The sequence below is a fragment of the Argiope bruennichi genome, chromosome 6, assembly GCF_947563725.1.
Source record: "Argiope bruennichi chromosome 6, qqArgBrue1.1, whole genome shotgun sequence".
NCBI lineage: Eukaryota > Metazoa > Arthropoda > Arachnida > Araneae > Araneidae > Argiope > Argiope bruennichi.
Window position 1 is genome coordinate 9,085,511 of NC_079156.1, and position 15,154 is coordinate 9,100,664.

Below are 15,154 nucleotides of genomic sequence, written 5' to 3' on the forward strand. Positions count from 1 at the left end.
AAATCTGTGGACTTCACATCGTCGACATTCATTCCATTGAGTTCTCACTCAACCGATAAAAAAGTTTTGGCAAATTGCGATATCTCCTTCACTTGTCACCTTATCGGTTATAACGGGGTTGTGCAAGTAGCTAAGTCATACCCTAGTTGGCGTTACTGAAAAAACAAGAGACGCTCACTCGGCTTAAATCGCTAACAGATAACTATCAGTGGGCTTTTAAAGTATCATAAGTCACAACAACAACCAAGGGAATACACGGAAAAGATGACAAATATCCTTTAAATAGCATGCTGTACAAACGTGAAATTTTTATTTTGCCCTGTACGTCAATAAGTAGCTAAGTTTAATTTCATAACATTGGGAACTATACTGCACAATATTGACTTAGTGCCAGCGTCCTGGCATAGGGGTAGCGCGTCTTCCCCGTGATCTGGGCGTCCTGGGCTCGAGTTCCGGTTTGGGCATGGTTGTTCTTCCGTTGTTCTATCAGTGAGATGTGTGAATGTGCCCTCCTGTAAAAAGAGGTTGTGCAAGCGAATGAGTGATGCGTAAGCAGCAAAGTCGTACTCTTGGCCCTAGTTGGCGCTACTAAAAAAAACAAGAAACGCTCCCCCACCGGCTGTAAATCGCAGTTTTCATAACAGCGAGCTTGTCCGTGGCAAGTGTCATAAGAAACAACAACAGCATATTGACTTAGTATTATACAATATAGATTCAATGCTATAGAACAGTAGAAAACAATATTGAGAGATGTATTGAAGATTTTATGTTTTATATTGCTTCAATATTGTATAACAAAATTATTCAATATTGTTTTTTCACAATTTTAACTATTGTTCATTTATAACATTCTTCTTGAGTAGTACGACTAAATGTACGTCATATCTCATTACAACAGCATCGATATGAGTAATTGCATCTTCTGATTCCCCTTAATAGCATTTCCACTTTTTGATGAAATTTTTTTTCTGATAATATTTGAACACGATTAATCTTATTTTTTTATTAATAAGAAAATATTTTTGTTGAACAATAAGAGTTATATTTTCAACAAAATTAATATAAACTGAAGTTCTGTAGATCTTATTTATCTCTGCTACTCTAGTTTTATACTATTGATGGCATCATAATTATCACAACACAAATGAAAAAAAAAACAAAAAACAAAAAACACTGCACAGTTTTCATGTTAATGTTGCACATTCATTACAAATGGAAGAAGGCTTGCAGCCATCAGCTCATTTCACACAATGATAGAGAAAGTCACAGTTTACAACGATGATGTCCCTATTCCACTATGTGAATTGAAAATGAGCAGTTACACAGAGTAAGTAATCACCACAACGTACCGGTATAAAAAAAAACTTGTTAGTGGGTATTTAAATGCTGCACCTATGAAATTGACATAAAACACTTTCACCCCTAAATGATCACGTTCGTATTTTAATTTGCTTTGAAAGGAACGTCCTTTTTAACTCGTTTGGAGCATTGCGAGAACTAAAACTAAAAAATACGAAAAGAAATTATGTAGATACTACCTGTTCATCCCCCAGTTTATCCCTCCATGTACCATTACGATCTATACATGTAACATTCCTATCTTATAGTTATTGTTAAGATATGAAAGTTGTTGCCTCACTATTTTTTTTGAATTAACGTTACAATAAGAAGTTTTCGAAATATACACTTTTCCATTTCTTTTTACCTAGTGACCATGGAAGCGAAAATAAATAAAGAAAATGTAGATCTATTTTGTTAGTAATTTAATTAATTTAGCTTTTTATATAGCCACAGTTTTCAAGATTCTCAAAATGATTGATAAAAAAAAGCACCTGTAACTGGATGTAATGTCGGACTGAAGAAAGAAAGTTATTCAAGGAGAAGTTTTTCAGTGCGCTTTTCCGAAAAAATGTGCCAAAACTACATTATTTTTTCTCAACAACAGTTTTGGCTCTCTCTGTGTGTTTATATTATTTGTTTGGACAACGCAAATGAATCACAAATTATGCGTCAAAATCACATTGCATCACACACTTCCCATTCAACAAATTGAAGAGTCACTGCACAAGAACTGCACTTTTAGTAACTGTAAGTTTGTACGCAGTTTTAGTTTAGTAACTGTAAGTTTAGTACGCAGTTTTAACCTCAGAAGGCCCTGACATCAAGTCAGCTTCCAGACAACCTTTTTGTAGACACTCTCCCAAATTCCTCATAACAATTACAAAAATATAAAAAGTACTATAATTCAAATAATAGGTACACATGATTTATGGGAATAAATAAAGCAAGACAGCGAGTGTAAAAGTTTATTTCATTTAATTTGAAGCATTTGTATTTGTGTTTTTGCATAACATTAATTCAATACTTTTAGAACGATAATGTTTACGGCACAGAATGCAAGTTGCATTGGATCAAGAATGAATAAATTTAACATTCAGGTACAAGGACTCATTAAGGAAGAATTTTCGCAAAATTTTAATTAGTTTTTTATAAAAAAATTAATCTAAATGTTAACGTTTTGTTTAATTAACTTCAAAGTACTGGATTACGTAAAAACCAATTTTGTATCATTTTAAGATAAAAATTCAAACCAGTTTTATTATTTCGTCATTTTTTTTCACTTTTTTCAACATTGAGATAATGATAAAAACATTTGCGTTCTTCTCACATTAATTCCAAGACAGAGTTTTGAGTCACACTTTTCTTGCATGGAAAGCTTTCTTTCTTACTTAATAATGTATTTAGGTTAGTATTATTTTTGTAAAATACTTGACAAAAAATATTTTGCAAAGCTAGACGATGATGAAACAAACGAATAAAGCCAACAATTTTTGTAGGCTATGACATTACCGATTGCACACTAGAATTTTCTACTCTCTCTCGTTAGTAATGCAGATTTTCACAAATAAATCAAACAAATAAACAAATCAAATAAACAAAAAACAAGTAATAAAATAATAAAACAAAAAACAAATCAACTAAACAAAATCAAATAAACAAATAAATCTCCCTGCCAAAATATTTGAGTATAGATTGTACAGTTATTAGAAAAATCTTATTCGTCGCTCTACGTTTCTTTCTTTTTTCCCCTTTAAATATGTTTGTTACTTGACATCATTTGTTTTTTCTTTTGTCTTTGAGATGACCATCGCATCCAAGTCGTTTCTTTCTTGATTTCATTGCTCGATTTGTAGCTAAATTTCATGTTTATTTTATTGTTTTTAAAGCAGTAGTGCACTTCATCCCAGGTAGCACAATATTGTACGATATTATACAATATTATTCAATATCAAACAATATAAAACAATATTGCGTATATTCTTTAATATCATAAAATATTGTACAATATATGTGTGCTACTAGGGATTGTTCCTATCATGCTAATGATCGATCTTGTGGCGACCTGCAACAGGAAATGCAAGAAGTCACGTGTCTGAAGAAGCCAAGTTCTCCGCCAACAAGTACCCGATCATTCCGAACGAAGAGAAGGCCAGGTAGATGCAAATCTTTGTTGAAGTGCAGATGAAATTACTGTAAGCGAACGTCATGGCCATTCCGACTGCGTGCCAGAGTTGGTAGTTAGCGAAAGCCGCGCCTTCCTTCTTCTGGAACAGAACTCCATAAAATGCTGAGAAAAAAATGCTTATTTATAAAAATGAAAGCGAAAACCTAGATATTTTGTGAGTGATATAAAAACGAGCAATACACTCTTTAAATTTTATGTCAGAAAAGCACATAAAAGTTTTTATCAAGAATGTTTCATGATAATTAATTAAATAACTTATACAAATTAAAAACTCCGTTTCTGTGGATAGAAAAGATTATTTTGACTTTATTTTTGGCATTCCTGAATGAAAATATTATAGAATATTAAAGCATTTTATTTCCCCATTTTGAGGTCACATCGTAGGACATAGCAATGAAAATTTAAATAAATATCTTTAATAATTATTAATTATTTACGAAAAAAATGACATTCGACGATTTAAAAAAATAATTTGGTTATCTACGATTTTCTTAGAATAGAAAAAAATTGTTTAGTAAAATGCCTTTAATTAACAGTATAATAAAAAAAATATAAAAGAATTTTGTTCACCATAGCATTGTACAATAAAATAACTTTTTTAAATAAGCAATTCTAATTTTTTCCCCCAATACTGAAGTATAGTGATGATTATGAAATTAGAAACATCATTTTACTTTGACATCTTGATTATTCGAATAATGTTTCCCTCATTAATTTGAAAATCTATTTTTACATTTTAAAATTCAATAAGTAAAATTTTCTGTCAGATCAATTTTATTTCCATATAATTTTTTTTTCTCTAGTTTTAAAAATATTTGAAAATATTGTTAAGTATACTTTAAAATATTTTTCATTATAATAGTTACTGGATTTAAATTCATATAAATTTAACTACGTAAAACACAAGTTTTATGTTGTGGAAAGTATTTTATCATACTTCTTTTGTGGAAATCCTTATGGTCAAATGCTCCCTGACAATATAGTTAGTAATGCAGCCATTGAATAGGAACTGTAACTTAACATGATTCGAATTAGGTTTTTCCCCCCTTTCGTCGAGAAATTCGAAAATGCAATTCTTTTGTCGGAATTTAAGAACACTGCTGAGTGTTAAAAAAAGAAATTTATTCATAAAAGTTTTTCAAGTAATTGTTTAAATTTATGTATTTTGTTGTATCTGGCAATATCAATAAAATATAGACAAGTTGTCTTTTGCTTTTGATACAGTTTAGAAACGTATATAGAATTTTATAAGCTTTGTGCATCGGTATTCATTTTTTTCTTTCTTATTTTAATTGCAATTTCTTGTGTGCGAAGTACACTGAGGATTTTAAACGAATCACTCTGTTTTAGTGAAAGAGAGAAGGATTAAATGTCTAATTTTAGGAGGCACCGTGGTTACAAAATATCAATGATTTTGTGTTACTATTTACAGTAAAAAACAATACTATAAGTTATACATAAGCCAAAATAATGATAAGGATAAATGATGCCTGTTTGTAATTATAAAGAGTGGAAAATTATATTATACCTGCGGTCACTACGCAACTGGGTTCCAATCAATCTTTTGCTCTTATCATTCTATACAATATTGCGCCTTTGTTACTCCTATGATATACTGACAGGAATGAGAGTGAATATATGCCTTGGGTACCAGTTTCGGGGGGGGGTCATATAAACAAAACATAATACGTATATTCCATATATTAAAGTCAAATATGAAGAGGATATAAAATTGATATCATGATATGGCGACTGCTTTCGTTTACTGATGATGACTGAGGAGGAGGTGTGTTCCTAGCTTTATTTATAATCGCAACATCATTGTTCTATTTTATTGCGAACTGCGGTTCCCTGGTGGCAGGATTTCAAGTTCAAAGACTTCACTGAGTTAGTATACTTATATTAACGTCCCGCTTTAAAACAATACTAGGACTATTTTGCAATGGACCTTGTAAGTTTTAATCGCGGTCAGATGACAAGGACTACACCTGAGCTCCAAACTTCCACACCACAACAGCGGGAGGATGATGACCCTACTAATTGAACGTGCTCCAGACCCGCTTACCCGATCCTAAAACCCTCCTGATTTGAAGCCATGACCTTATTACTAGTCAGCGCGGCCCACAAGACTCCATTGCAGAACCATGATTTCAATAGACCTGTTGCGTGTTAAATGAGTCTAGGTCAGAAATCTCTACCTCTAGTGCACGGTAGGAATTTTGAGAAGGGGATGTGTGATATTCTTAAACAAAATGGCTGATTAAACTGTTAGTATTAGAATGCTAAATCAGTTTAACAAAGCATCTGCAAACCCCAATTACATTAGAAAATACATTATGCTGCATTAAAAGGAAAAAATTTACCAAACATTTCGATGTTAACAGGTTGATCAAGCAGCAGATAATTATGATTTAAAGATGCATATAAGTTAAATAAAATAACATATAGTATAAAAAATAAATCTAATTTATTTATATGCTCGTAATATTTTACTATATGTAAACTGTATTTGTTTATATGCTCTGGATATAACATATTAACACAAATTTCCAATTTATGGAACAAAAAATTTTAAAAAAAATATTATATGGAGTAGCTCTCTAAGGAAAAAATGTGAATTTTTACAAAAATTTTAAATTCTAGTATCCATTAAATATGGGACTACAATTTTTGCCATAGCAAAACATTCCTATTCATACAAGGATTTTGTCTTTTATATATATGTATATATGTATATGTGTGTGTGTGTGTGTTAATATGGCTGTTTTAGATTTACTCCAATCTCTGCACATTTCCAAATACTCAAACCTAAAATTAAAAAAATATCTTACGACAATTTCTGAATGATGATAATCATAACAATTATATTTGAAGTACCAAATTTATAGTTTAAAAATGAAATATAAAAATAAGGATAATATAAAATTAAATATAAATAAAAAAAACACTCGGCATATATTTTCTATAGCCGACTAGACAGATGTAACTTAATATTTCATACTCATCATGTGACTATGGCTCAAAATTATGAGAATTGTCTGCCACAAAATAGACAAATTGCTTACTACAAGATGGAAGTTGAATATAACTAAACTAAATATTAATTGTAAATATCTTTCTGTGGGAAAAAGATAGATAGAAGTCTCACCTCTTAACTGAGACCAGAATGTGGCCAAGACAGCTCCAAGCATGCCTGATATGATGAAGAACATGTATGTCTCCGAAGAGGTAGGTTCCCAGAGATACATGACGACCACTGCAGCTAAATTCAGCACTTTTGCTGCCAGGAAGACAGTTCTCCTACCCAAATATTTCACTAGGCAGCCGGAGATACTTGCGGCCAAAGATAGAGTGACCCCTAAGCAAGCAGTCACTATGCCAACGTGGTGCACTCCCCAGGCACACGCCACGTAGTCCTGTGGAATAGATAGGAGAGAATTTATTTTCTGCACAAACACATAAGAATGCAGAGTGAACAGAGCTCCTGTAATTTTGAGAGTTAAAAAAAAAAATACGTTACCTTAAATATTCTTTGTATACAAATATAGGGTTTATTAGTAAATCGTTAAAAAATAAATACAAAAAACAGACATGAGAGGAAACAGAATTATTTTATTGCAGGATTATTAAAAATTGTTTCTTCATATCGCAATTTACAATAATCCTTCAAAACTACGTCTATCAACAGTAATACAAGCTTCAAGCATCAATGGAACTCAATTTTAGATTTCAGACAAAGACGTGGCGCTCGAATATTCCGTCAGACCCCAGATTTGCAAGAAATTCCTGAAATGTATGAATTTATGCTGAATTCACACCATTGACGCTACAAAGTATGCATTGCTTTTGGTGGATGTAGCTTTTGAGGTACTACTACTATCGTTGGAAAAGAAACAATTGTTAACCATTCCTTTAGCAAACAACTTAGGTTCACTCTTAGTAAGATTTCTTATTTTTATGCCTCAACTGACCACTCACGTTCTCCAATCCTTTCACAAAAGATATTTATTTGAACGTACTTTACTACCCCATAAAGTTTTTCGCTTGCGTTCTCATTCAGATATAGATAATATTGCAAGTACTTGTAAAATTTTGATATGTTAATGATTTTTTTCATATGAACGCAATTAAAAAAAAAGAAAATATAATACAGTTAATGTAATATTCTGTGACACTGTCATTTATGCTATTCCGAAGAAATGGAAGCAAATTTGAAAAAAAAATAATAAATTTATTTCCAGTCAGTTTTCAGAAAATTCAGAAGATTTTATTTTAAATCTTGCTATTAAAGTTAATTGTAAGTATTGTAAGTAAAGTTAAATTGTAAGTTCATAAATAACTTGATTTAAAGCAATATTTGATAGGACACATTCCAGAAATTCCGTAATTACAAATTCCGGTCATCTCTATTGAGATCACATAAACAGTTTAGAGCAAGAATCTTCGCGGGGATTCGCAGGATCAGGGGATATATAAACATTGATTGTAAAAACGAAGCATATCTACAACATACGACACACAGCTTTAGACTTAAGGAACAACAAAAATTATATCCAGTTCATGAAAACTGATCTTTTATTGGAATCATGTGAAATAACAGAATAATAAGATTAATCATTATTCAATTATCATAGAATCAATTGGTCTCTAAGTAAGTGGAGCAGTACATTTTGCTATCGAATTGAAGGAGGGGTCCTTTTTTCATGCTTCAATTGCCTATAAAGCATTCATATTTGTGATATAGTATCTGATGTTCTTGATGATATATACTTGAAATTTCTAGTCTGATATATCACTAGCATATTTCACATTTTCTGTACGGGAGTTGCTGCATACGCTAATGACCTGGAATGTACATAAGGGTCGAATAAAAGTTTTGAATAATGTCATCAGATTTAATTTTTGTAATACTTTTTTACTGAGATAAAAGAAGGTGAGGAAGAAGGTTCTACAGTAAAAAATGTACGGGAAAATAAATGCAGAGTAATATAAAAAAAAGTAAAGCCATCAAGTCTCTTTCACTTGCATCATGCGACCGGATAAAATGCAGTTAATCACGCTTGCAAGTCTCACTATGTGGAAGGAAATCTTGAATTCCTTTCTATGGGACGACAATACATTATGAAAGTATCGTTGTTCCTGTTTCTAGTAAAATTTATTTTCTGTACACCAGAAATTATCTCATACTTTGGTTCTCGTATGTTCTTTGAAAGTATGCACAACTGAAGTATGATTCTGTAGTCAGTTTTTCACGTATTCTATTAGAGAAAACGAGCGATAATATTCATATATGTAACATTTTAATATTTAATTTCAGGACTGACTCTAATATAAATGCTCATTGGAGTAATATTTTAATACCTGTATGGACTATTTTGGAATACTTCACACTAAGATCACCAACGAGCGTCAAATTTTATAAACAGTATGTTTAATTAGCGGCTTTGAAATGGATATTAATCTTAATTTGAAAAGGAATTGATGAAATTCCGCGTAAATGATCGAAAACTGCTGTGAAAATGAGAAAAAATATCACTCATTTTCTCTTTCACTCACTCAGACAGATGATGAAAGTAAACAATGTCTTACTTTTTGGAGTTTCCCCTCACGAATCCATGCGATAATTATTACGTAAAAGGCAAGGATAAAAAAAATTTTACTCACTTTCTCTCACATTAGCACTCACGGCGGAAGCAAATAATGCATCACTTTTGTGAAGTCTTTCATCATGAATCTTTGCGATAATTATAACGTGAAAGACAGGATAAAAAGAAATTTTCCTCACTTTCTCTCACATTAACACTCACGATGAAAGTAAGTAATTCCTTACCTTTGTGAAGTCTCCCATCACGAAGCCTTGCATAACTCCAATATTCAAAGACATCGGAATCAGTAAAAGCTGCCTTTTGTCTTTTATTTGCCTGAAAGTAGCCGTCATATACTCCCACGAGATGGTAACATTCTTCTTTCTGTGTTTTAATTCGTCCAGACCAAATAGAACAAAAACCTGACTCTAATATAAATGCTCATTGGAGTAATATTTTAATACCTGTATGGACTATTTTGGAATACTTCACACTAAGATCACCAACGAGCGTCAAATTTTATAAACAGTATGTTTAATTAGCGGCTTTGAAATGGATATTAATCTTAATTTGAAAAGGAATTGATGAAATTCCGCGTAAATGATCGAAAACTGCTGTGAAAATGAGAAAAAATATCACTCATTTTCTCTTTCACTCACTCAGACAGATGATGAAAGTAAACAATGTCTTACTTTTTGGAGTTTCCCCTCACGAATCCATGCGATAATTATTACGTAAAAGGCAAGGATAAAAAAAATTTTACTCACTTTCTCTCACATTAGCACTCACGGCGGAAGCAAATAATGCATCACTTTTGTGAAGTCTTTCATCATGAATCTTTGCGATAATTATAACGTGAAAGACAGGATAAAAAGAAATTTTCCTCACTTTCTCTCACATTAACACTCACGATGAAAGTAAGTAATTCCTTACCTTTGTGAAGTCTCCCATCACGAAGCCTTGCATAACTCCAATATTCAAAGACATCGGAATCAGTAAAAGCTGCCTTTTGTCTTTTATTTGCCTGAAAGTAGCCGTCATATACTCCCACGAGATGGTAACATTCTTCTTTCTGTGTTTTAATTCGTCCAGACCAAATAGAACAAAAACCACTGCAAGGACACTAATAGCAACGAAGACACCAACGAGTAAATTCCTTAAATCATCTTCTGGCTCCCTTAAATTGTTGGTGGAACAGTTTGTTTGGATATTGCAGAAATCTGCCCCACATTGACCAATGGTACTGTTTGCATTTATCTCTTCTACAGCCCCGATTCGTAAAATATAATATGATAGTAAATTACCCCAAACATGGCAAGTTTGGTATATTAAACCATGAATGCCAAAGAATCGAGCTGTTGTGGATGACAGTAATTCACAAGATTTTGCGTCTGATTTCGCATTCATCAGCTCGGCCGAAGGCACCGAAGTTATTTTTATAGAATTTTCAGTATTACGTGGTGCATTTATACCTTGATAGAAATGATTTTCTGCTTCTTCTGTGAGATCACTTTTATTGTTTACGACTGTCTCTTTTAACTCTTTGTTGATATCAGTCAGGACTCTTGCGCAATCGCTCACGCATTTATTTAGAATTTGGACATTCATGTTCACTTCTTGATCTCCGATTTTTTCGTCTGACCTTTTGTTGCATTTCTTAGTCGACGCAGCTATTTTGTTGCGTTTCAAATTCGAGCTATATAAAATGGAAAGATGGTTTAAGTATGCGCTTTCAGCAGCCCAATAAAGTGAGTTGGCGAGTCCTAACAAAATGGACGACGGTATCATGAGTGACCAGTGAGGATAAAAGTTCGATGCGATATAGGGCACGAAAGAGATGAGACAGATGACTATGACGGATTTGCATCCTATTTTTTCAAACAGATATTCTGGTAATAACAGAGCCGTAATGCAAGAGAAACTAAACTGCACGGCCACTGATATGACACCGATGCCGCTTTCCTGATTGATCGTACTCTGGAGCATCACAAGTCCGTCGTATGAGCAGAATGCCATTAAGCAGCCAACAGACAGCACGACAAGGTTTCTAATCACTCGTAGGTTGGAAATCGGTTTGTATTCAGCTGTAAGATCTTCCAATGAAATATCACTGCAGGACGGTTCTAGTAGCTGCGGCATGACTCGGCTGGTGGAAGATCCACTAAAAAAACAAACATGCTTTTTAAGTCTTATGTCTAGTCTGAAAGTTCGCAGAATTATAATGTTTTCACCTTAAATTCATTTATCTCCTCCTGGCTTAATTACACCAGCAATTGAAATCTGTGCATAGAGCATTGCGCTTTTTACAGAAAGAATAGTACGCTAAAATTTCAATAAAAGTGAAATTAAATATTATGTCATGGATTTAACGTCCAAAGTAAGCATTTTTTGTTTGTAGCGTTAATATTAGTAGGAAGACAGTTGAGAGAAATTCGATAAAACAATGCTTTAGTTTGAGTTTATTCACAATAAAAACAGTTCTTACGGATTGAGTTTAAAATTAATTTGGAGAAATTTAACTAAAATTAATTTTTTTTAATTTTAAATTTTTGAAAAAAAAATTGAATCTCTGGAATGTTAATTTTTTAAAAATTTAGGGTGGTGTGAAAATGACATTTGTTCAATAATATTTTACGAAGTTATTAAAGAGAAAACGCAGAAATTTAAACTTGTATATACCAATTTTTTTAGCTCTAAGTGCAACGGTCAACCCTGGGGAGCGTTAAATTTTGTGTATTACATATGCAACTTACTGAAAATATATGTCTAAAAATATTATTATGAGAGAGATTGCTACCATTATCAGATATTTCAGCTTGTGAGGCACTAAATGTTGATGCTCTTTAAAATGGTCAAGTATTCAGATGCATATATTTTATATAACATTCTTTCGATGCTCAAGTTCAATTCAATTAACTTGTCAAAAATTAATGAGAAAATCGATTGGAGAAATAATGGATCATGTTAATTAATTGTATATATAACAACACGCTGATATGAAGTCCGAAACGAAATTTATAAAGTTAGAGGCTCACCAATATTTTTGTTAATTTATTTATTTATATCTTATTAATTATTCTTTTCTGAACGAATAATTATTCTTTTCTGAACGAAGTATAAAGAAATTAGGTGTAAGCAGGGATGTATGAAAGGATACATTTGACAGTTAATGAATAGTTTTTTTTTATTTATCACAACTTTCGAACTTTCATAGATACACAGAAATAAGAAACAAAAATTTCAATAATCACCCGTTTCTGGATACTTGCCAATCGCCAAGTTATGAAAACCATCATATGTTGCTTTTTATTTTTTACTTCCTATAAAGGGCATTGCAAAAAAGTACAGACTTCAAAGAAACTATCGCAATTGTTTCTGGAACATCAATTATAATGGCAAGTTGCAGTGATTACCTATCTAGCAACTAAAACTTATTTTCAAACTCGATTCAATTTTTCGTTTGACGTCTATTTCTATAATCTTGAATTTTGATATCTGCTTTCCTCTGACTGAATGGAGTATTTAGCGATACGGTGAGCCCTCCATTCAGTTTTTTATGTTTTATACTTCCGTTCATTAAATAAGAGAAGCGTTAAATTAAGTGCAGCTGTAAAAGCGTTCAGTGAAACAATCTTAAAAAGTTCACACTGCTGTTTGTTCACATTCGACTATTGCTGTTCAACGATAAGTAATAAGAACAATTTCTGTGTTACGCCTTTTAGCTTGATATACATTTTCCCATACCCACAAATATAGAATTTTATAGATAAAATCTTTTTCTTTATAATGTAATCAATAATTTGATTACATTATGTTCTGTTAAATATTACGACAAAGCTTTTAGATTAACGAAAACCTTAGCGCAGGAATAGGACAAATGAAAAGAAATCTCTTAATAAACTCCACTCAATCGATTTCTATTGCATTGTACATAAATTTTCATTCCATTTTTCAACATCCATTTCATTCCAAGAAAGCAACATGACAATATCTCATCCTTACTGTTAGAAAATCACGCGCGAAAGTATTTTCCATAAATTTGTAGTGATAATTAAAGTACAACTCACGAATGAACACTTTGTTTCTATCAGTTCTTTTGTTTCTGAATGAAGAGAAGTCTGCCTGAAAAAGCAAAGCCCACTTTTCAGAAATTTTTAAGAGAAACATTCTTCTTGTTCTTGCGTACAGCCGACCACCCCGCCACCACTGAACGTAGCAGTATCGACAGGATTTGTTGTGGCCGACTGCTATAAGAGAAACATTCTGTAAGTATTTTTTAACAATTTTTGCAGTGTTAATTTTTGTAAAATTCACGAATAAACACTTTATCACTATCAATATTTCAGATTCCGAATAAAGATCGAAGTCCACTTTCCAGGTATTATAAAGGAACTTTTAACTGATTTCATTTTATTTAATTAATACTCCATTTACAAATTTTACCGTGGCTGTTTCAGGAATGATGTCGTACTTTTGACCGCGCTCAGATGACGAAGATGATACTTGAGCTTACTCACTCTTCCCCAAATTTCTACACAAATCAGCTGGAAAAATTTGACACTCGAATTTAGATAATGCCGGGTGTAATGATCACCAGGTTTATACATATAGCGAATCTTCTAATCTTGAAGCCGAAACTTTTTTACCGTTGCGGACAAATTTAGAGAATCCGTTGTTGAATCACCAGCGCCGGCACTGCCACGTTGAACGGCACAATGGACAACAATTATCATAAAGGAAAAAAGAAACCCATTATTTCGAGAGTATGGTTGAATGCAGAATAACAAGCTGTTTCGTATTTCCGATGCACTAAATGCAATGCTTTTCACATCCATCTCTTTTGAAAAGTGTTGAGAGTTCTCTTTTTAAAGTCTAAAATTTTAGGACATAATTTTTAAATAATATAATTTCACATATTGTACTCATTAATGAAATATTTATTCTTTTACTGTTGATGCTTGAACAGTTCTCTCCAAGATGAAATATAAAGAAATGAGATAGATCAAAGATAACGCTGAAAAAAAACCTGAAAGGATTGAAAAAGAAATTCTTTCATATTATTAGAGTTCCTTTTCATTTTTTTCTAATTGTTTTTTTTTCTATAGATGTAGCTTTCAAAATAATATTTATTTCTCTGTTTTTGATAGTAAAATGTTGGGTTTTAAAAAACTGATTGCGTGCCTCAAAAGCAATTCTCATATAGAAAAATTACAGATTTTTTGTAGCTAAAAATGTTTGTAAAGTTAAGAAAATTTTCAGTTTGTTTCAAAATATCTTTTTTCTGTTCCTTAACCCTTATCGTGGCAAAATTGCTTTTTTGAAAATAAGCAAAAAAAAAAAAAAAAAGCATATAGGTAGCTTTTTTACGCTATAAAAAACATTAAAATTTTTTTAAAAAAATCGTGTAATAAAAATTGTTTAATAAAACTAAGTTAAAAATTATTTTAGAGTGGTAGTATATTTTTACAAAGTTGTATGTATGGTATACTATACAAAATAAACATAAGGGTTAATGCCGAATGGTATTTCTTTAGGAAAAATTCAAAATAAACTAGTATAAAAATAGACGGTATTAGTAAATAGAATAAAAAAAGATGCTTTTAGAAAATATGAAAAAAATATAGCAGAATATTCTAAATCCCTCATATGAGCATTTCCCAAATAATTTTAAATCATTTGTACATAACATAAATAGAAAAGAAAATACCTTTTTATTGAAATTTTTAATTCAAGAACACTTATTTTACACAATTTCAAAACTTTATACATCTTCCTTTAATAATGCACGAGTAAACATTAAGATTTTGTATATGCAATGCGTCGATACAATTTAAAAGCACCCAAAGCGAATAAAGGAGAACTAAAAATGGGACAAAACACTTTTCTGACGTTCGAAATGGGGCTCACTAATTATGAAATAGGCTTTAGATAAATACCTGCAAGATTTCAGTACAGCTGCTTTCTCGTAAATCCAGGAATGAAAGTGAGCCAATGCACGAAGGCGCAATCTCGCGCATTCGTATTCTCGTACCAATGCAAATGA

At 31.8% G+C, this 15,154-nt stretch overlaps 1 protein-coding gene across 1 annotated transcript; it reads right to left on the minus strand.

Moving 5' to 3' along the window:
• Positions 1-2,386: 2,386 nt before the first annotated feature.
• On the minus strand, positions 2,387-15,133 carry LOC129971272 (protein unc-93 homolog A-like). Its single transcript, XM_056084889.1, has 5 exons — positions 15,048-15,133; positions 10,045-11,272; positions 9,357-9,539; positions 6,675-6,942; positions 2,387-3,628 (listed from the first exon to the last, which is right to left on the minus strand). The coding sequence occupies exons 2-5, from the start codon at positions 11,248-11,250 to the stop codon at positions 3,426-3,428; spliced, it is 1,860 nt and encodes a 619-aa protein (XP_055940864.1). The 5' UTR covers positions 11,251-11,272; positions 15,048-15,133; the 3' UTR covers positions 2,387-3,425.
• Positions 15,134-15,154: the final 21 nt, after the last annotated feature.